Source organism: Gopherus flavomarginatus, chromosome 6 (assembly GCF_025201925.1).
Source record: "Gopherus flavomarginatus isolate rGopFla2 chromosome 6, rGopFla2.mat.asm, whole genome shotgun sequence".
NCBI classification, from domain to species: domain Eukaryota; kingdom Metazoa; phylum Chordata; order Testudines; family Testudinidae; genus Gopherus; species Gopherus flavomarginatus.
Genome location: NC_066622.1, coordinates 91,426,138 through 91,447,938, shown reverse-complemented (window position 1 = coordinate 91,447,938; position 21,801 = coordinate 91,426,138). Strand labels below are relative to the sequence as shown.

At 37.6% G+C, this 21,801-nt stretch overlaps 1 protein-coding gene across 3 annotated transcripts in view; it reads right to left on the bottom strand.

Annotated features, from left to right (window-relative positions):
• The window catches only part of ARID5B (AT-rich interaction domain 5B), a 146,126-nt gene that overhangs the window by 35,830 nt on the left and 88,495 nt on the right, over window positions 1-21,801 (bottom strand). The window contains exons 1-3 of one of the 3 annotated variants that reach the window (XM_050958291.1): window positions 9,329-9,426; window positions 7,836-7,948; window positions 385-589 (exon numbers count right to left, since the gene is read on the bottom strand). In XM_050958291.1, the coding sequence (XP_050814248.1) occupies window positions 385-589; window positions 7,836-7,948; window positions 9,329-9,332 (322 nt within the window). In that variant the 5' untranslated portion in view covers window positions 9,333-9,426. Of the gene's footprint in view, window positions 1-384; window positions 590-7,835; window positions 7,949-9,328; window positions 9,427-21,801 lie in introns of those variants that run through there. The other 2 variants (XM_050958289.1, XM_050958290.1) reach the window with 2 other exon arrangements.

Sequence of the window (21,801 nt, the reverse complement as noted above, 5' to 3'; positions counted from 1 at the left end):
TTTAAATGTCTCCCTTTAATATCTGTATTTTCATAAAGAACATCTGGGCACAATAAACATACGTCACATTATTAACTCAGAAGAAAGGCATTACAGATACTGCAGATTTACAAAACAGAAAACTAGAGAGTTTTCAGCATGCCTATTTCTAGTCAAAATCAGTGGATTTAAACCTATAAATATCCTGCAGCAACTGCCCCAGAAGGAAGAGATGCAAATCTAGAAGTAAGAGACAGTAAAATGTCTGGAGTGGAAAAATGTGTAAATATAAACACAGTCACAAAACCAAAAAGGTTTTAAAATAGTCTCAGTGTATGAATGTTTTCTACAAAGAAGCCAAACAGTTCTAAAACGTCAACAAAATTTGATAAAAATTATACTTACTCTGCTTAAAACCTAAATAGGGTATTCGTTCAATGGGTGTTTTCCTTTCTTTCATGTATTTATAAAGTGCCACAAGGAAAGCCTGCTCATCAGCTCTACACTCTTCACCCACAGCAACCTTTGATTTATCTTCACTTAAGCCTTTTTTACAGTTGCTGTTGTTACTTTTGGATTTGGGCAAAGCTGACTTAGCCTCACATTTTACCTGGAAAACGAAAAGATGTCATATCAGATCTGGGTCATTGGCTGACCTTCAATTTGCATTTAAAAGATGAACAAACTGCTCCCACACCCTCACTTAACAAGTGTGTTCTTTAATAGGAAGGCCAAACCACACAACTGACTTGACGGTGGTAGGGGGAAGCTATTTATAGAGCTAGTGCCTTGCTCTGAATCTTAGTCACAACATTTTAAAATGGTCACATATTAAAAAAACTGTTGTAACCCAGCAGCAATGTTCTCTCCAAATTTGTATTTTTATTATCATCCATCACTATTCCACAGAGAGCTGCCAGCCCTCACAGACAATCAAACAACAGCAAGATGAATAACCACCCTCCTTTAGGGCTTGATGCTGTGATCCTGGGAGATAGTGAGCACCCTCAACTCTCACTGATTTCAGAGGGAGGTGCGGGTGTCAGTACTGCACAGGAATGCCTAGTACCTGACAGCATCATGCTCATAAAGGCCACAACTTTTTTTCTGGCCCATCAAAATATTAGGCCAAATCCTACAGGCCTTACCCAGTCAAAAGTCCCATTCCGCAGCAATGGCAGGTCTATATGATTTTGGACCTAAGGCAACAGGGCTTAAGAATGTGCTCAAAATTAAATACTTTGTTGAATCGGGGGGCATTTAATGTGAGCCATTTTCTCCCTTTTCCCATGTATACCATCAGCAGCCTCTAGACACACACAACTTCCACAATTGCCCATTTTCCTGCTGATACAGCCAACGATATTAGTGTGCCAATAAGGGAGTAAACAATATGGAACCATGTTTATTCTCCAGTATTGGAAACAAGAAAAACAAGAGAAGAATTAGACTAATCCTGCAGTCTTTATACAGATATGATATTGCAGCCGATGAATAAAATGTCAACCCGCTAATAGTTTATGTCTCTAGATAATGAAGAGTACAATGAACATTAAAAACTAGTTTTGGAAGTTAGCCAACCTGGGTTATTTTATAATGTGTGACCAATACTTTTCCAGCGAATACTGGTAATAAAAAAATACTCTGCTACAGGGGGTGATGATGGTTACATGATTTATTTTGGAAACTGTTTTCTTCTACAGAGGTACACGTTACAAGAGACTTTCCGATGTTTCCATTACCCGGGTGGAACTCTTCCTTGTGTCTTCAGAAAGGGATAAGGGATATTATAAACAAATTATTTCATTTCAGTGCCTGGAGGGAACAGCATGGACTAGTAGCACAAACATTGGACTGAGAGTCAGGAACCCTTGGATTTTAATGATTAACTGGCACTGATTCACTCTGTTGCTGTGAGTTGCCAGGGTAAGTTATTTAATCTTATTGTGACTCAGTTTCCCCTCTTGCAAAATGGGAAATTTACACACGTCTTCTGTTTTGGGAATAAGTGCTTTGAAGCTGAAGATTGTTAGGCAAGTGCCATGTAGAAATAGAAAATAAACCAGAGAAGAGTCAAATTATCAAACGTTTTAGTTATGTCAAATGAAGTCATCCTACAAACACTTCTGCATTTTTCTACCATTTTTTAAAAAGCACAGGCAAGTTTCTTTTCCAAAGCATTAAAACAATGATCGAGGGCAGGAAGCTTTCTTCTTCTTATGTGGGCTGTGGATGCCTGAACTGGGAGCATGAAGGAAGGAAAAGGTGGCAGTTTCCCCAACATGGTCCCTGTCTTCTTGGAGAAACCTCTCTGTGCAAACTCAAGGGAATAGCCTTTTGGAGCCTTACGTCTCCACAACAAAGAATCATTGGGATTAGAAAATGGGGTTTCCCTGAGACGATTTATTTATTTATTTATTTTATCCATCCGTCCATCCAGGTGCCTTCCCAGTATTGCTCAATATTCTCTGGTCTGATGTTAGAAAATATTCTTCCTATGACGAAATATATTGTGTTTTGCCTTTTAGTCATATTTACCGTTACCGATGAGATGTCTGTAAAGATCAAAGCCCCATTGAGAGCACAGTGAAACTAATGGAAGTCTTTTCATTAACTTCAATGGGCTTTAGATTAGGCCCTTATTTTTTTTGGTTTGGAATGCTAATTCCCTGGGTTTTTTTTTTTTTACTCTGGTTACCTGGAAAATTATTTAAAGGCACCCCCCATACAAAGCTGATATTACATTATCATTATCAGTGCTATGCAGCATGCTAAGTTAGATCTTCCAGTATAATAATTTCAATAATTTCTAGGGTTTTTAAATTGAGCCATAAATTTGTTGCAGGATAAAACTTGGAATAAACATTCTCAGACTGGAAGCATTTTTAATTTTCAAAACACACTTGCTAGAAAAAAGTCCATCGGCCCATTTTCAATATGTTTTATTTTAATATAGGGTGATACAAGCAAGCAATGATGGCTTACACATAAATTAAAAGTCAGAAGAAGCCTTATTCACACAAAAGCAAATTAATGGTAAGGGAAGTTATTCTCTAGTAAACAAGAGAGGATAAAGAAAATAGGATGAAAAAAATAAATTGGAAGTGGGGAATCCTTATGTAATACACAGCTTCCTCCACCTCACTACACAGAGCAGGGAGGTCAAAGTGTCTGCAGAACTCAAAGGAGCCAAAAAATGCCAAGGAAGGGCACATGAGCAGTCTTAGATTTGATGATCCCTTAAGAAAGTCTGCGGTGCTTCATAATCTCAATGTTCCAGGCACAAGCCTAGTTTCTGGAACTTCACCTCCATGTGACAGGCAATATGAATTGACCCACAGAGCCAAAATCTATTCTTGATTAAACGGGTATAAATCCAGCATAACTCTACTAAAGTCAATGGAGTTACACCATGTTTACACTGTCATAACCAAGATCAGAAACTGACCCAAAATTCTTATCCCTCTAAACCAGTGGTTCTCAACCTGTGGCCCACCGACCTCTGGGGCTCCCCAGACTATGTCTAAGATTTCCAAAGGAGTACGTATACCTCCATCCAAAATTTTTAGGGGTCCGCAAATGAAAAAAGGTAGAAAACCAGTTTTCTAAACGCAATCTTGGATCCAATTTAGTAGGTGTTTGCAAGTGTTGGCTACTTTTTTTTTTAAAACTTCTCAGAAGGCATAAAGAGATGAACAAGGACAACAAATGGGGGGAAAACCCTACTTGGCCACATTCTCTGCAGCATTCTTCTCAGTGGACCTTACTGATTCTGTTATAAAACCAAAGTTATACATTTCTTCTGTAGGAGTTTAACTTATTTTCATTATAGCCAGCCTGGACAGTCTCCCCCATATCTCTTTCTAAAAAATCTGAGACATTTCCTCATACCACATTTATAGAAGGTGAGTGAAGGTGGAATCCTCACACACTTACTTTGATGTATCTCCTTCACTATATTTGAGACCAGACTCCACCTGGATGCAGTAAACTATCAGTTACTTTCCAGATCCCTGGGAAAGCTATCCCAACCCAATTGAACCAGCTAACAGTAGTTCATTTGCATGATTGATAATGGTTGGCCCTGGGAAAATCATTTACCTTTTGAGTGTGTTCAGAGAACTTTAAAATCCTTCCCTAATCATTCAATTTTATAGTGAAGATTGGGATTTTCAAAGAGACTTTCAATTGGAATTGGGTGCCTAATTCCCATAGGCCTCTTTGAAAAATCCCAACCTAAAATAAAGCTTGATTCCCCTGTGGCAAAAATGACAGTCCACTGCCAACAGGACAAGGCTGAGAATAGAGAAAGTGGGTAAAAGGAATGGGGATGTGTTTCTATGACAACTCTGGAAATGTCTATCCATGTCTTTATTATATGCTCTAGCACTGGATATATCACTCATGGCAAGGAGATCTTCCAATTATTGACAATGGGGGCAACGCTCATAAATAAAATCTTACAGTCATTTTGTTCTGACAGAGTCCACATATGCACCTCACAGTTCCCTTAAGAACCAGATTAAAGTATTTTAATTAGATAACGTTGGGGATCTAAGAATAACTCTCCAGGTCTGATAGTGTGCCAGACCACCTGTGGCTTTAGGAAGAGCATATGCTGGTAACATAAACGTATTTCCCAGCCCTTGCCACACAAAAGAAGTGAGAAATTGATTTCAGCATTTGCACTAGGGGATGTTGTAATAAGTACATTAATTTAGGGAACAATTTCCATGTTTAACAAATTAATCCTTCCACCTCTTGGAACTGGCAGATCAGACCATTTTAACAAATCTTATAACCTATTTTTATAGACATTGAATGGGAACTTCTGTGGCAGCACAACACCAAGAAAACAGGCTGGTTTAGTTTCAGATGTGGTTAGGTTCGAACTATACGCCAAAATTGTGGAAATCTGTACAGCAAGGATAACATATGAAATATTAAAACCTCAGGATTCTTGGGAGAGTTTAGGCCACTGTTCATAAAAGAGAGAGTTTGAGATATTTCTTCCCACCTGGGATGAAATCTTGGCTCCATTGAAGTTATATGGGAAAACTTCAGCGAGGCCAGGATTTTACCCCTGGTATCTTTCAATCCAAGGATACTCCTAGTTGGTGTAAGGTGGACAAAAAGGGCAGCACAAAGATCAAATGAAAGAACAGGCACATTGCCTGGTGGATGGGTGGGTTTCCCAGTACAGAACTCTCAAACCCTGGACTGTTGATATAGTGTTGTAATTCAGTTTTTAAAAGGCTACCTGAACTGAAATTTATTCAGAACTGAAACCAAATCAAATGCCTTTGTGTGTCAAGTAATAGAAAAAGTCCACACTCTTGTTTGCTCATAGTTAAGATAAACAGGCTTAATGAAAACTAGAGCCGTAATGGCTTTGAAAGCTTTTTAATCACTCAGTGACAGCTAAGAACATGAAGTTTAGCAAGTGGTTATTACTATGTGGTCTGAGCTGGTCTTGTACATAATCCCGACAGGATCAAAACTCAATGTTCAAAATCCCAGCACTTTTCCCATTTACCTCACCTGTGGGGCTCCAGATACGAAAGAGCTGAATTGTGACTGACACTGAAAGTGGTTTTTTCCCATCCACACTAGCAGTTAAACCATTCTCAACACTAGCAGTTAAACCATTTTCAACACTGGTTTAGGTGGACCCATTGACAGCTACAGTTAGATATGGGCCAATTTCCTAGGACAGAAGGGGGGAAAATCTTCAGGGGAACCCAACCTGGATCCAAATGTGACATCTGTGTTAACCAAGCATCCGACAGTAATGGTGAGAAACTGGGATGGTTTCAACCCTCTCCACAAAGAAGACACAAAGTGCCAGGCAAAGACTCAAACAGCTTAAAGTTCAATAAGCCTGTGTTTGAGTCACTCTGATTTGCTGGGCACGCATCCAGTGTTGAATAAAATATACACTCAGTCCTGCAACACATATTCATGTGAAGAGTCCCAGTGAAGTCAGTGGGACTATAGGCACGTGTAAGATTTTCAGCATCAGGGCCTATATCATTAACACTTATATTATTTATAATGAAATACAATTGGACAGGATAATGAATGTTACTAATGTCTGCACAATGACGAGCACAGTATGGCTAGATAAACAGGTAGATATTTCTTCTTATATGAAATATTCTTATGTTTGATGAGTAAAAGCATCCACATTGATAGAATAGTGATGATCAGATAGAATAGAGAGAATCAGATAAAGTGGGTTTTATACTGTATACACATTGTATACAGTATAGACCATAATTACTTGTATGGTGCTACACTCTGTTGTGCTTAGAAAATGCAGTCCATGATGTGCTTTGTAGTACAGTGCTGTAACCTGCAAAGCATTGGGAATTTAGCCAAATTGGAATATTTGCATTGCAGGCATTGCAAATGTGTATATATCTAAAGCTACAAAGGTCTGACAAAGTCCTAGAATAATTTTAAGGGTCCTGAAAGTCAAAACATCAGGATCCAGTTCCTTTTAATTGATGTCTGGGCATAACAGGGCACACAAATGAGAGTAATGCTGACTTAAGGACAAAGTTTCATCATTAACTTTGGATTTCTTTGCTGTCACCATGATTTTAACATAACTGAAAGCTGGGGAGTAGGATTTACCCTCCTATGGGTAACACAGAATACAACACTTTCACTTGACCTCTTTAACCCCGTAATCTCCCCAGGATATGAAGCACGTAAAACAAAAAAGAATTTGGATGGCTCTGTAAAGGTTCACTGTATTTCCCAAAGAGATATTCACTACAGTGGGAATTCCTTTCAGATGCACATGCATAGAATTTGCAGAAATGTAAAATTCAAGGAGTTGGCATGGAAATTAAATCGATGCACAACTACTTGTTCAATATTTAGAGTATCATGGTGACAGAATTCGTGCTGCAATAGGTAGGAGTCTATTGGTATGTCCCTCTCTAATTTTCTGTCTTTGCATCTTACAGCTTTGCCCTGACAATTTGCTCTCAAATTTAACTTGCCATTAATGTCCTGAAGGAGTCTTTAGTGCAAATTATTTTTTTTAAGAGAAAACCAAACTCATATTTAAACCACACAAACACTGAACAAAATACAAAGTAAATTAATCTATAGAAAATTAGTTTTAAAATAATGTTAGCAGATGGACTGAAACCCACAAAAGCCTAAGAGTTAAGCGTAAAATTAGAGACTGACAGTACAACCTTCACTCATGATGTGTAGCTAGGTACCCCAGCCCACATAGTACACTGTGTAAGAACATATACTATTCAAAGACCCCTGGAATGTCTAGGCACAATAGCATGTGTTAAAGATCCAGTCCAGACTTTTAGCTTTCATTCTGAATTTCCTTCCTAGCCTTCCTTTTAAATCAGAACCTTAACATTCCTCCTCTAATGTACTTTTTTTGCTTCTTGGAAATCATTATTTAGAGGCAGCTCTCATTTCAGACTCTGTTTATCTTCAAATGTATATTTAGAATTACACTGTAATGGTGAGAATGGCCCTACTGGTTTATTTTTAAGATGAAGATACTGTCACAAACTATTTTGTATGTCACAGAATGTGAAAACTAGCACTAGATGCCATAAAAGCGTAATTACTGCCCTTTTCCCAGCCAGCCCATAGCCTTAGATTCTGAGTGATTAGGTTCTGGGTGATTATTACTGTTAATAACTTCTAAAGTGGAGGCAGTCTAAAGTAAAAAATACAACTTCTTGAAAAGAATCTGCACTTATTTACATGAAAAAATATACTTTAAATTTGAGATAGTCTATTGGACAACAAAGAGGACTGTATCTTAAAAGAAAAGAGTGTAGTTAAGAGAATACTGCTAAATGATTTACCTTGGCAACAGCTTTGCTTTCAGAATTATTGTTGGAATCTTTAACCCCATTTAATGAATCTCTTCTCTGTGGGCATGGCTTCTTTTTGCGTGGTCTGCCTTTAAGATTTGGCGCTGAAAATTAATTGAGAACAATTTGAGCATATTCTTTTATACAGGATTTTTAACAGCTGAAAGGATAATAAATCATTACAATAAAATCAGTCACAGATATGTACACATCTATCTATAGAAAAGGCTCATTATGAGGTTTTCATCTTTTATGGGTTACATCTAGATATACTGTACTGTACATTTCTATATTATCTCTCTCAAGGTGTATATATTATATTTTAACATATCTAATTAATATAAAGTCAAGCATTTGGCTCCAAAGAACACGTCCAGAAAGTGCAAGTATATCTGCATGGTATCAAAAGACCAAAATAGAACATTGATACAGAACTTTGCATTAATCAGCATGATGCATCTATTTTATCCGAAGTGTAAGTACTAAGTGGTGTTTTAAATATTTGAAAATATCGGTCCTTCAGAAGAGCTTTGAAATCTTAAAATTCCCAACAAATATAACGAGTTTTAATACAATATATTATTCCTATCAAAGTTCTTTCATTAAGAAAAAACCCCAAAACTATTTCTAGAAGTACAAAAGTATTAACATAATTGATTGATGGTTTCATAAAACATAATTGTTAGATACAAAACATCTAAATTAAAACGAATGACTTCCAGTTTTATCCAATACTTAAGATGTTTTGGTAAAATAGCTGTGAAATACCATACTGAATAAAGCCTGGCCATTCTGAGCTATATTTAGAAAACTAGTATATAGGTCATACAAGAGAAAAAAATATCAAACTTCTCTTCCAATTGTTATAGCACGAGACCACTCATAACCCACATACAGAAATAAAAGGCAAAGCAGATGCTTCATTCAATATTAAAAATGTCCTGCATATACTTTAAAATTTAGATCAGTCTAAGTCACTAGACAACTCCAGCAACATTAAAAATATAATAATTAACTAATGACTATACTGGAGAAGATAATTTGCTTTAAACCTTTAATTTCTAGGTAACCATTGTTTTCATTACTTCAAGGGATGATTATAACAATGTCAGAAATCTAAACACCACAAATCTCTTGTGTGTCTTCTAATTGTTTCTAATCTTACATTTGTTACACAGTAAGCCAGTGATTTCAGGACATTTTACATTTAAACCAGTTTGTAAACACAATAAAGGGTGCTTCTTTGATTTTACACTTTGAACAACAGTGTCATTTTTGGTCTGTTTAGAAAAAAACAAAAGATAGCAGTTCTAGATTTAAAACAAGAAGTCCAAAAAACATCCTTTTTTGTTTCAGTACCGACACACTGTAAAACATCCTCTGAAGCACATTCTGCTTATTGAAAAGTACCAGAGAAAGCAAGGCTGAAATTGTCCTCTGAGGCTAACATGCAAAATCAAACAAAAAGATAAAGAAATTATTACCCATTCCAGTCGACAAACATCTGTCAGATTTATATCTGTACTCATAAATGCGACAGCATGTGACTGCACACTACATCCCTGGAAGTCTTGACTTGGTGTGGATGTCTGTCTTACACAAAATGAGCACTAAGAGTATTTGCTCTGTGCTTACAAATCCCCTCCCCCTCAGCTGCTCCATTACTCATATAAACACAGATGAGTGACTAGCACAGAGTGTGGGATGAACTTGCTGGACTTCAGCTTTTGCTGCCAGGCTGCCAGTTAGTGCCTTACTATTCCACCTTATTTATAACTGTGGCTTGTGTTTTCATCTTAATTGTTTTGCTGATCCTGACTTCTTGTACACTGTTGGGACGTCATATTGAGTTCCACAAATCCTAAGCTACACATAGCCTTGAGCCAAGGTGTTAATATCTTGTTTAAAAGACACTGTGTAAAGAAAAAAGTTTCTTCAATTTATAAAAACTTGGCGCAAGTACTAAAATGTTAATGACCACTGCAGAATTAATGGACCAAATTAATCCCTGGCATAATTCTATTGAAGTAATTAGAGTTACAGAGATGAATTTTAGCCCAATATACTTTTATTTAAACCACTTTATTTTTATTTATTTATTTATGTTTCTTTCTTTTTAGAAAGAAACAAGCAGGACTAGTGCAAGGTTTGATGTCTTTCAAAGACATTTTTTACCCTGAGTTTTGGCACTGTGCTTTTGTTTCATACTAAAGGCACTCCTAATGTTTTGTTAAAAGCTTTAAAAGTAAAAAAAAAAAAAAAAAAAGTTACTAAAATTCCAGATATACTGAGCTTGCATATAAATACAGTTTGAATTGGAACATTAAATGGCAGGAGTGAAACAAAACTATTATAAAATCAGGTTTTTTGCATCATTTCATTTGCTACGGAGTTGCAGCAGAAAAATGGCTCTTTCTAGAATGCTCTAGAACTACCTCACATATGACATACTAGCATTTTACATCTAATTCAAATTCACAAGTAATGGAAAAGTGTCACTATAAATTAATACTGACAATAGCCTTTCATTCTGATGGCTTAGGAGAAGGCATTTGCCTCTAATATCCACTCCATAGAAGAAAATATTTGAAATATTTTCATTCACACTTGAAACATATACATTAACATTTGCTCCCAAACCCATTACAGATAAAGATATTGTTCTTAACACTGTTTAAATTTCAACTATATCCATTTTGTGCTCTTGAGCCGTGATAACTGACTGAAGCTGAGCGAATAATTCATAACAAATCATGTATTTGACTAATTTAGCCTCCTTTTCGGCTTGTAACATGTTCATGAGCAAACTGCTATTTCCTTGAAGTTGTTCATTCATAGTTATTTCTACTGCAGTTTTTAAAGTACTCTGCAGTTTGATTATGAACAGTTTTCTGAGAGAATTGGATATTCAAGATGTGTTGGCTGGTTGTAACTGATCAGATAATTCACACGATTTTTTTTCCTGATCCCTGACTGGATGATAAATTTTGGCATGAATACTCACGTATATATGTGAATGGAAAATTTGGTTTCTGGGAATACTCACGCACATGGTTTTGAAATTTACTTTCTGCAAACATTTATGCCAGTGAGATCTGATAACTTGAGTGGTCACAGGAAGTCAACACAAGCAAAACAAATGAAAGTGAAACTTTGAACAAATAGTTAAAGAAAACTGATGGCACTTATTTGTCACCGTTCTAGTCAATGTGACCTGCCCTCAGTCAAAAAATGAAGGCTTGAAATACTGGGAGGCTTGAAATACTATCAGTTTAAATAAAAGCCATTTTTGCTGTAAACTTGACAACATATTCCTCTTTATCTACCTGGCTGTGTTTTATTCTCTCCTCCTTTAGCTAAGGGAAGGAAGCAAACTCAGCCACTGAGATGCCACTGGAACCCTTGGCAGAGTGCAGCACACATACATCAGCATGGTGTAATATATCTTAAGGGCTGAAAGGTGCTTGGAATCTCTCAGGAAGTACACACCACAATGAACCCTGAACACACAGCCCAAATTCAAGCGCTTCAGTTTCAGCTCTGAACGTCACTGTACTAAGTTGTGAGATTTTCAAATTGAGATCTAGGCAGATTCTTTCTTAAAGTCCTGAGCGTCTGCACACTTGGAATCCAATTCAATCTTCAGTTCCAAATAAAATGTATTCCATCAGGTCATTCTCATCCCTATCAATAAGTTACCACACAGTTTGGAACAATTCCATAGCACTGGAGATCTCTGCTCCACAGGGTCAGGCATTAGGATAATAGATGTGCTGAAGTTCAGGATGCATGTGCATTGACGGTGCTGTGTGGTAAAACTTGCACAGCACCTGCTCACAATATGAAAGGTTCAAACCTGCTTGTCTAGGCCTTAATTCAACAAGGTACTTAAGCATATGCCTTTCTTTTATGCATGTGAGTGCCCCCACTGAAGTCAATGAGATAACTGAGATTACTCATGTGCTTAAAAGTGTACTCTGGTCTTCAAGATTAAAGTTTATTTCAAGTTTAGTAGTTCAGCAAGAGGATTAAATTCACTCATAGAATGTGTATAAATAAAAAGAAGTTATCTTGACAGTTACAGTTGTAACTCAGACAGCAATCTAAAACAGAGCAGGGAAAGACTGCTCTGGAGAATGCTATTTCAACTGCCAAAGTCTGCCAGACATTTCAGGTATGTCCAGGTAAAACACACCCAACTGTGCTGCAAAATGTAGTAGGTATAAGCTAACATTCCATAGATTTCACTGGTGTGGCTAATGGGCAATGGCCACACAGATGAAGTAAAGGACCCATGGCAAGAGTCTTAACACCTTAGATCTATGACTTTCACATGCATTTAATAATTTTGCTGGCCACTTTTGCTAAATTAACAGAGAGAAAGGGGGCCTAGTTCATCACTCTGTTATGCCATTTTGCAACAGCGTGATTTCATTAACTAAGTGGAGAACCAGACCATTGTTTCTTAATATCTGATTTTTCTCCCTCACAACCCATCTGCTCTTTCTACTTGGTCATGCAATGAAGTCATAACGCTGGCCAGAAGTCTGATGCCATGGACACAGGATTATGACTACACCGCAGATCAAGCAAGAGGTGCAGATGAAGAAATGTCTAAATCAAACACAAATATTTGTAATAGTAAAACAATAAAAGGGAAGTATAAAAAATTACTGACAAAGTAAATGGTATATGTATTGTATGAATGATCTTGTTTTTCAGGTCACTACTTCCTGATAGTAAAGTCCTGTATTCTTGATTAGATGAAAGAGCATGAAATGGAAATAGCATGAATGTCAACAGTTACACGAGCCATGATGACAACCATCCCTTGACAACTCTTCCCATACAGGAAAACTTCTTATTACCACTTTGGCTGTAAATTCTCAAGATAAATTATTTATAGGGATCTGCTCAGAGATGGGAACACTTTTTCCCTGTGTGTGAGGTGGGATGAGATTTGGCAGCACAGTAAAAATCATACACACAGATTGCAAGAGAGTGTTTCACAGAGTTTGATATCAGAGGTCAGTGCCTATGGGAAGATCACGTGATCAAAAATTTTGCCACATGGCAGGAAACAAAAAGATAGCAAGTCATTCACTGATGATAGGGTGGGGAAGCAGAGTATGTAGACTACTTATCTCCTTGCCATTGAGGGGAGAGGGAATGCACTCCAGGGGACATTCATCTCCACGGAGGCTAGGTGGAGTTATCGTTTTCTCCTTCCTTTGGAGTTAATGTTAGGAAGGGAGATGGCTTTCATTCCCACCAGAGTCTCTACTGGAGTCCTGCCAGTAGAGGCTCCTAAGGAGATGCTCTCTATAGTCATATCCCCCACCTTCCTGAGCCAGACCCATCCACTTTTTGTGCTGCACTGGCAAACTCCTTCCATAATGACAATCAAACAAAAGAAACATCGCACAATCCAGCTCCTGGTAAGTTTACCAGTGCAAAAGGAAACGTTATGTTCATAAATTTCTGTCACTTCTTCCTCTGTCCAAAATGCACACAAAACATGTTTTAAAAAGAAAATTAGGAGTTAGTTCTTATCACGACTAACTAGCTCTTGCTATCTTGAAAATAAGATTTAACCATTCTGTCCTTCTAGCTAGCCCACCTCCTTCCAGACTTTGGCTGAACATTATATAGCTTTAGAAAATAAATCACAACAAATGCCACAAGAGTTTTTGTTACATAGACAGACTACAATTGCCCCATATTATATGTGGCACAATAAAAGAGGGCCAAATTATCAGTTGGTGTAAACTGGCATAGCTTCATTGACTTCATCTAAAATTTTGGCCCATGGTCTGTTAGGCCCAAAGCTGACTTTTAATAGAACTGCCACAGACTGTCATGATACACATCAAAGCTCCAAAGTTCCTGTTATCGTGAGTGAAATATATATGGCCCTGTGCTCTGCCTCCTTCCACATCCTTATGAGGGTGCAGTGCATGGGTGAGCAAAATGGTAGAAAAAATATATGTTGGAGCCTCCAAAAGGAGGATAGTTCTACAGGCTGCTCCCTCCATGTGGTTACCTCTCTCCCTTCCACTATTCAGAAAAAGGAGACCTGGTAAGGGTGTAAGAGAAACCACACTTAGCAGCATGTTCTCAAGAGAACCATCTAAAAAGGGGGGCATCAAGTTAAGGCTGATCAAAGCAGCATGATCATGCTGTGTGCCTTGAGACCTTTACTCCCCCCTGCCCAGAAGGCCACAGATTGGGCCAACAACCGATGACAACACACTTACTGGCCCTGCCGTACTGTAATAGCTGATGGGGACTGCAGAGGGAAAGTCCCTTTGCATGTCTGGCCAGAGGCAGAGCCACAGATCCCCTACCTCCATTGGCTCTACCCTCTGTAGTCTGTAACACTGCAAGTTCATCAGACCAAAAGAAGAAAGCATCAGGTTCAGACCTCACAGAGCTGTGGGCTTCACTGCCTTAATTTGTTCCTCCCCATGCGTGTTTGCACATAAGGGAAAGTACTGGACATGGATTTTAAGAATTATTAAATGGCATTTTGAACTTTGGAACTATTATAATATATTCAGTAAATGCTATGCACTGAAGGCCTGTTTCTTGCTATATACTGAGGCAACAGAGCTATGATATGATTATGTACTACATTTATGTACTGTTAAAATTCTGATCCATATACAAACCAGACTAGTACACATCTAAGCTCTCAATCTTTCCTTTCCTCACAGCACATTCCCAAAATATTGGAGAGATCTCATGGCACCGTGTGGGTACAGCCGTGCTGGAGTGTAGGTACAGACAAAGGGATGGCAGCATGCCAGCCTTGGTGTTGGCCTGACTGGGTTTTGTAGGATAGTGTTACAGTTTAAAATATTTTTGGACATTGATTATAATAACAAGTCCAACTAGTTGAATCCTCGTGATAATACTGTTCTCTGGATTCATGTATTTTGACTGACATAAAAGACATGTTGTTATAGGGAGGGTGAGAAAAAGCGGCTTTTGCTCAGTTGAGATCCAGCAACACTGGCATTATGTCAAAATTGGTGTTGCAGCCAAGAGTCTTTAATGAGAGTGGAATGTATTACCTCATTTGTCATACCTGGATCACTTACGCATGCTAAGTCCAAAATAACCTTGGACTTTGCTGGCTGCTCAACAAACCATGTAAGTAAACAGTCCTGTAGTAATGCCTAAAACATGTACCCTTTCTTGATCACTCTACATTACTTATTCTAGCGACTGTCTAAGCAATTGTAATGCCCATGATCAAAGTCCCAGACTTTTTCAGGGCTCTCTGATCTGCATAACTATTTCCTGATATGACTTCTCATCCTGGCCTCTACGTCTTAACTGTTTCTCAGAAATACTTTAAAAGAACAAAAAAGCCTACCACCATTTCCTTAAAAGAGGAATGTGCTGGGGTAGCTGTTCTGCATTTCAGCTTCTAACTTGTAGTGCCATACTGCTTCTTGCGGCTGGCGGAATTTATTTCCTTGTTATTGTTTTGTGGAAGGATTGGGATGGAGGAGAAGCAACGGTACTTTTGCCTACAGCAAGGATGATTAGCCATATCAATATAGAAACCAAGTGACTTTGTACTAATATTGAGGGCCACAGTCAAATAAGGGGAGGAGGAAGATTTGGACATCTGGCATGGGACTGAAGGGGTGATTTAAAACTGAACCTTGCAAAGAGTAGTGCAGATGCACTCAAGCCTTGAATCCCAGAAACCTCCAGAGCTGATCAAGCATGCCTGAAGGGGGCAGACAGTCACACACAGAGTAGCCTGGCAAAATGTAGCTCTTGGCTAAAGATTATTATTACATGTTGCACCTTTTAAAACATAATTACTAGAAAGCCAACCACCTTACTAAAGAAGGATCCCTACCATTCACCCCTCAAACAAGGGAGCCTCTAGCATCCTACAGTATCTGGAAGATAAGAATAAACATATCGCTGTGTTTACGTGAAGTCTTAAAAGCTAGCCTAGGATTAGAATTTGTCTGATGTTATTTTGGACTCATAGCTGCCTCCTGGACTTCCTCTTTTTCTTGGCCTTCTCTTTTTATATCTCTCGCCTCATCCCCAGTCCCTGTTCCACATCCCAAGTTACAGGTTTTGCATTTAATTTTTGAAAAGTCCATGTATTAGCTCCTGCCTCCTGGAAGCAGCACCCACTGCACACAGATTGATAAAAGCACAGCTTCTGATGAGCTGAGCCCATGTCATGAGGAGAGGGTGAGTAGTCGGCACACAGCACAGCATTGTGCAGATGAGGGTGAAATGAAAGTGGACCACAATGCAAAGCAAAAGCTCAAATGTTAGGCTAAGGTGGAAAGTCATACCCTAGTTTAGAAAAATCTCAGTCATTTTAATTTGGGGAAATTTTTCTATAAACCAAGATACAGGGTCTCCCCCATGGAAATCAATGGCAAACTCCTACTGATTTCAGTGGGAGCCAGACTAGGCTCCTACCTTTTTCAATATAGAAATTAATATTAACCCTTCTACACAATCTTCAGAACAATATTTCCCTTTATAATAGGATTTAACTGCTATTGCTATAAACACTAGTCAATATTTGTGTATGTATCCGTACACACAGACTCAAGACAGACAGATATTCTGAGTTTCCAAAAATTTTTAATACTAAAGTATTATTTTCATGTTTTTCTAATCCAAGGGCTTGCTCATTCTTTTCTGTAATTTATATACACTGTGGATTTATAATGGAACATGTCAGAATAAATCTGAAAACTATTGTGGACTCGATATCCTTGAGAGAGGCACTAAACATCTGAACAATTTTCTAACTCATAAGTATACAGAGTGTACTTGTGTAACCATTTCTAAAGGTTTTGTTTTGGAAATGAGATATTCTATTCTCAATGTGGGGAAAATCAATTTGCTGCCTCTCTAAAGAAAACATTCCTCATTTGGAAATAAGTGGAACAGACACTTTTTTGTGGGGATTAATATGGAGACATTTGACTTGTTGCAGATTGAATTTGGGTTTCCCTTTCCCCCTCCCCAGACTACCACTTAATAAAAAGCAAAGACCACCATTGTGTGGATGACTATTTTAATTATTTTGTTAAAAATAGAAACACTGGATGTATTGCACATATCATACTAGATAATTAAGGGCCTGATTTTGCAGAAGACTGAATGTTTTCAAATTCCACTGAACACAATACAAATTGAAGGCACTGAACCGTGCAGGATCAGGGGCTTGGACTAATTTTCTTCTCTGCTATATGGCTAGAGTTCAAAACTTTTGCTATAAAGGCTTCTTGCTTACTTTTTGCTATGTTAGCATTTAAGAAAAGGGTGAGTTTTTGGAATATTTACAAGAAGAAGATGGACATTAAACGGTAAGGCCCTGATTCAACAAAGCACTGAAGCACACACCAAACTAGCATGTAGGTAGTTCTACTGGACTTCAGGGAGACTAGTCACCATGCTTAAAGTTAAGCACATGTTTAACAGCCTTGCTGAATTGAATCCTACATCCAGTCCAATAGAATTACATTTGTGAGGAAGGGGAGCAGGATTTAGCCCACCAAGAAGAAGCTATCAAACTTAATTATAAAGTAGGACATGTCTGGACTGTGGTAGAGTATCTGACCCTTGTTCATTAAAGTTTTTCTTTCCCCCAGTGTGAAACTGACTTTTAGCCGCCACACCCACAAACTTCAATGGACACTTTTGTATGTTGCCTCCAATTACAGTGGACTCTGAACTTGGTATCAGACAAAACTGTATGCAGATCACAGCACTTGCAAAAGAAAATCTGACTCTTTAGAATATTCCGTGTTAAAAACCAGGGCAAAAGGGTGAACAGGAACAACTGATTATGTAATAGCCAAGACAAAAGGACTGCAAACACAGCAGTGACAAGTGGTAGTGCACTGCAAACTCATGTAAATCAACTAATCTCATCCAAACTGGGCAAAACACACAATGTACTAATAGCAACTAACTTCTCATTAGGAACCTTTACAAAATAAAAGACAAACAAGAACATACAGCACATTTTAAGGAGGTTTTCCTGGCAGCATTGCCTTCTATTCCTGACAAAAACTAGCATTCATTAAACTGCTCTCTAGCAGAGTCAGCACTACTCAATGAAGACATGACCTACATACCTTGATAATAAGATAGCTATATACCCAATCATTCCCACACAGATAGAAAGATTAGACAGATTGGATGAGCTGACAGACAGGTAAGAAATGGTCATTGTATAAGAACCTAAATAGATACACAGAGATTCACACAAGAGGAGTAAAAAGGAATGTTTCCAGGAACCTTGCTTTTGGGATTGATAGTAAGAGCTATGAAGCTATGAACACCTTAATGCTTGCTTGTGGAAATGACAAATAAGTTATTTAAGCCCATTATTGCATTACCCATTTGTATCACATCACTGTGGCAAGTAAAACTGCTTTACTTTAAACATAAGAATGATATGGGTTCAGTTTCTCCCTTTCCTTTTCTCAGCACTCTCACTGCACTGGGATGTCATTATAATTTGCTAGAGACACTCACATTGGATAAGGATGCAAGCAGCGAGATTAGCAGGAACTATGGTATGTACTCCGTTCTTGAGATCTAATGTAACTTCCATTAGAATGAATAGGGCGAAAGGAAATTAGGTGGAAAATGCACCCAGACAGCAAGGGTGGGATTTTCCAAAGCGCTCAGCCTTGGCCTAACCCTGCCCCTATTGAAGTCATTGGGTTACTGGTGAACATTTTACTCTGGGTGCACAGTATCCCCACTGTGCAACATTGTGATCAACTGAAAAAATATTATTGGGGCCACAATGATCACAATTTTTCTCTAGCTGCTTTACGAGCCAAGTTCTAAAAAATGTGTCTATTTATGTGAGTTCATGTTGGTGGCACCAACATTCCGCCTTCTTTTCAGCAATTTTCCAGACCCACATTTCTTTCCAGTAATCTTTCTATATCTAGGTATGTATATGACCCTCTTACGACAGCAGTGGTTCTCAACCAGGGGTATGTGTAACCCTGGGGGTACATCAACTCATCTAGATATTTGCCTAGCTTTATGACAGGCTGTATAAAAGCACTAGCTAAGTCAGCACTAACTAAAATTTCATACAGACAATGACTTGTTTATACTGCTCTATATACTATATGCTGAAATATAAGTATAGTATTTCTATCCCAACTGATTTATTTTATAATTATATGGTACAAATTTGAAAGTCAGCAATTTTTCCATAATAGTGTGCTGTGACCCTTTTGTATTTTTATATCTGATTTTGTAAACAAGTAGTTTTTAAGTGAGATGAAACTTGGGATATACAAGATGAATCAGACTCCTGAAAGGGGTACAGGAATTTGGAAAGGTTGAGAAACACTGTCCTATAGTATCCCTACACCTAACAAGTATTCTGAGTTAGAAATAACAATCCCTCACCCTCTCTTTGTATTGTCCCATCCAGTAGGAGATGGATCTTCATTAGTTTATAGGAGTTTTGTTTGTGTGTATGTGGGTAAGTGAATGAGTGAGTCTGCGCACTTTGTGTGCGCATAGTTGATATATTTATTGAGAGAGAGCCATGCCAAAGAAATTAGTTTTGTAATTTCAGTTCAGAAGGCAGAGAGGACCACAGTCATTCTTATCTCTTGCAGGAACAATTTCAATAGTCCAGGTCCAGCTCCTGCTACAGTTTGTGTCCCACTCTCATAAGCCTCCCTTGGCAGTTTCATCGAGCCCCTGTAGTATAGCTGTCATGAGAGGCCATGATCACAGAATGAGAAATTATCTTTCAGGTAGCTAGAGCTTTGAGCCTTTGAATAGAATAACAGAGACCTTGAAGTGGATCTGCATTCCTGAGGATTCAGACTTGGAGCATGGAGAGCACTGGGGTGATGTGTCCACAGTGACCTGAGTTACTCAGCAAATGGGAAACTGTATTTTTCACCAGCTGGAGCTTTTTCAGGGAGTGCAAGAATGGAAACAGTAACCATAGACCTCACCATAATACCTGAGAGGTTTGTGGTTTTAAATATAACAGCCCTGATGGTAATCTCATTTACACTAGTGTTTAATTATTCCCAATTTACACAGGTGTAAATAAGATCAGAATCAGGCCCATCTTTGTGAGATTCTCAAGCACTTAAACAAAAATCTATATACAGTGAAATTATATTATTCTTTACGTTTTAGTAACAGAGCAAGTTTTAACATTAACTGTGAAGATGGCTGTGTAATGTTCTTTTGCTGTCAGTGTTGATTCTTAGGAATTATCTGGGTGGATTAAACAGAAACACTATTAAACAGTTTACACATTTCCATGTGTTTCTGATGTCTAACTATAGCCGTGTTTGTCTTCATCTACAGAACTGTTTTATACCACATGGTATGCATATTTCAGCATCCAGCATTATTAACTCATGACCAACTGTCAGTTGATCATTATCTAACACATGGGGTCTCCAAAAAATCCTTATTTGGGCAAAAGCAGCCTTCTCAACCACTCTGTCTATATTTTCCCTCAGAAGAACTTTATTTGGATTATTATTTGCTGTCAATGGAAACTCAGAGGTTACATATGTAGAAATTTGCAGACAGGGAAATAAATCCTCACTGAGTTGAAACACTTAGTTGATATTAAAACCATCTCCAGCTTTGTTAGTTTAAAGAAAACTCTCAGTTGCCCTCTAGCGTTACATGAATGTCATGCAGAATAGCAGTAAGAGAGAGGGAAATATACACAAATTTGTACAATCATGTTAAAAATATGCAGGGATGAACATTGTCAAGAATAAAGATCACAGAACTCATCCTAATTTAATATTACTGTGATTTACTGTACAGATAATATTTCTTATAAAGAATGAGGGGAAGTTCTAACTTTGTGGAAATTACAATTCTTTGTTTGAAACATGATGCCTGGATTATGTTTACCACTATAATTGCAGTGTATGGCACAGTGATTTTATGAGTTAGAACCTCTGAAAAGAGATCACAGTACCTACTGCATTCTATACTCCATAGTTCATTCATGACTAAAAATAGACTGGTGTATAACCTGGTTCAGCTATTATATGAACCTAGGGAACACAAGTCTGTAGAATTCCCTAACATAGAAGAGAAGTTGAGTTTGCAAAAGAATCAGTTTGTTCTGAAAATGGACAACATATGTAAAGATTTAATATACAAAACCAGGTGTATATATGGTATATATCTTCATATGTACCCATTTTCATTCTATACAAAGCAAAAATACCATATACAGCCTGAAACTATAAATTTAATAATAGATTACCAAATTAAGTCTGCACAATCACTTCATTAAAAAAAATTTCAATGTAAAATACAGCTGTAGGGCTTTGGACAATTTCCTGCATAACAGGCCCATCCCTGAAATGTAAATAACACCGGTATTAAAACAAGCCAATAAGGGTACATCAGGAAAAAAAAGAGTACATGAAAACATAAATGCATTTTCCAGCCTATCCTGCCAAATCTTTATTTAAATTTGAGTGCTACTTTGATAAATCACTATTGCTTCAGTCAGTTTTTTCTTAAATGTCCTGTTATTCTTAACATAACTCCAGGGCTGATTACATCTTAACATTTGAAATATAACAAACCAACAGAGTTTTGAAATTAGAATTATTCACTTATTTCCTGTGTATCATCAGCATTCCTGAAAGAATGTTGCTATAACATTAAACAACAGTGTGATCTTTAGAAATACATGATTTGCTTGTTCTGTTTTTTTCCCAATGCAATTGTGCAACTTTAAAATCCTCTTCTTTCCCAATTCCCTTCTCTCAAACTTGATAGTGACTTATAATGTTTATAAAAAACAAGTTTGAGGAATTTTTTTTAAAAGGACTAAAAATCCACCTACAATATTACTCAATGTTTATACATTAAAAAAAGATAAATATAGCTCTATCCGGGAATGGAAATCCATAAA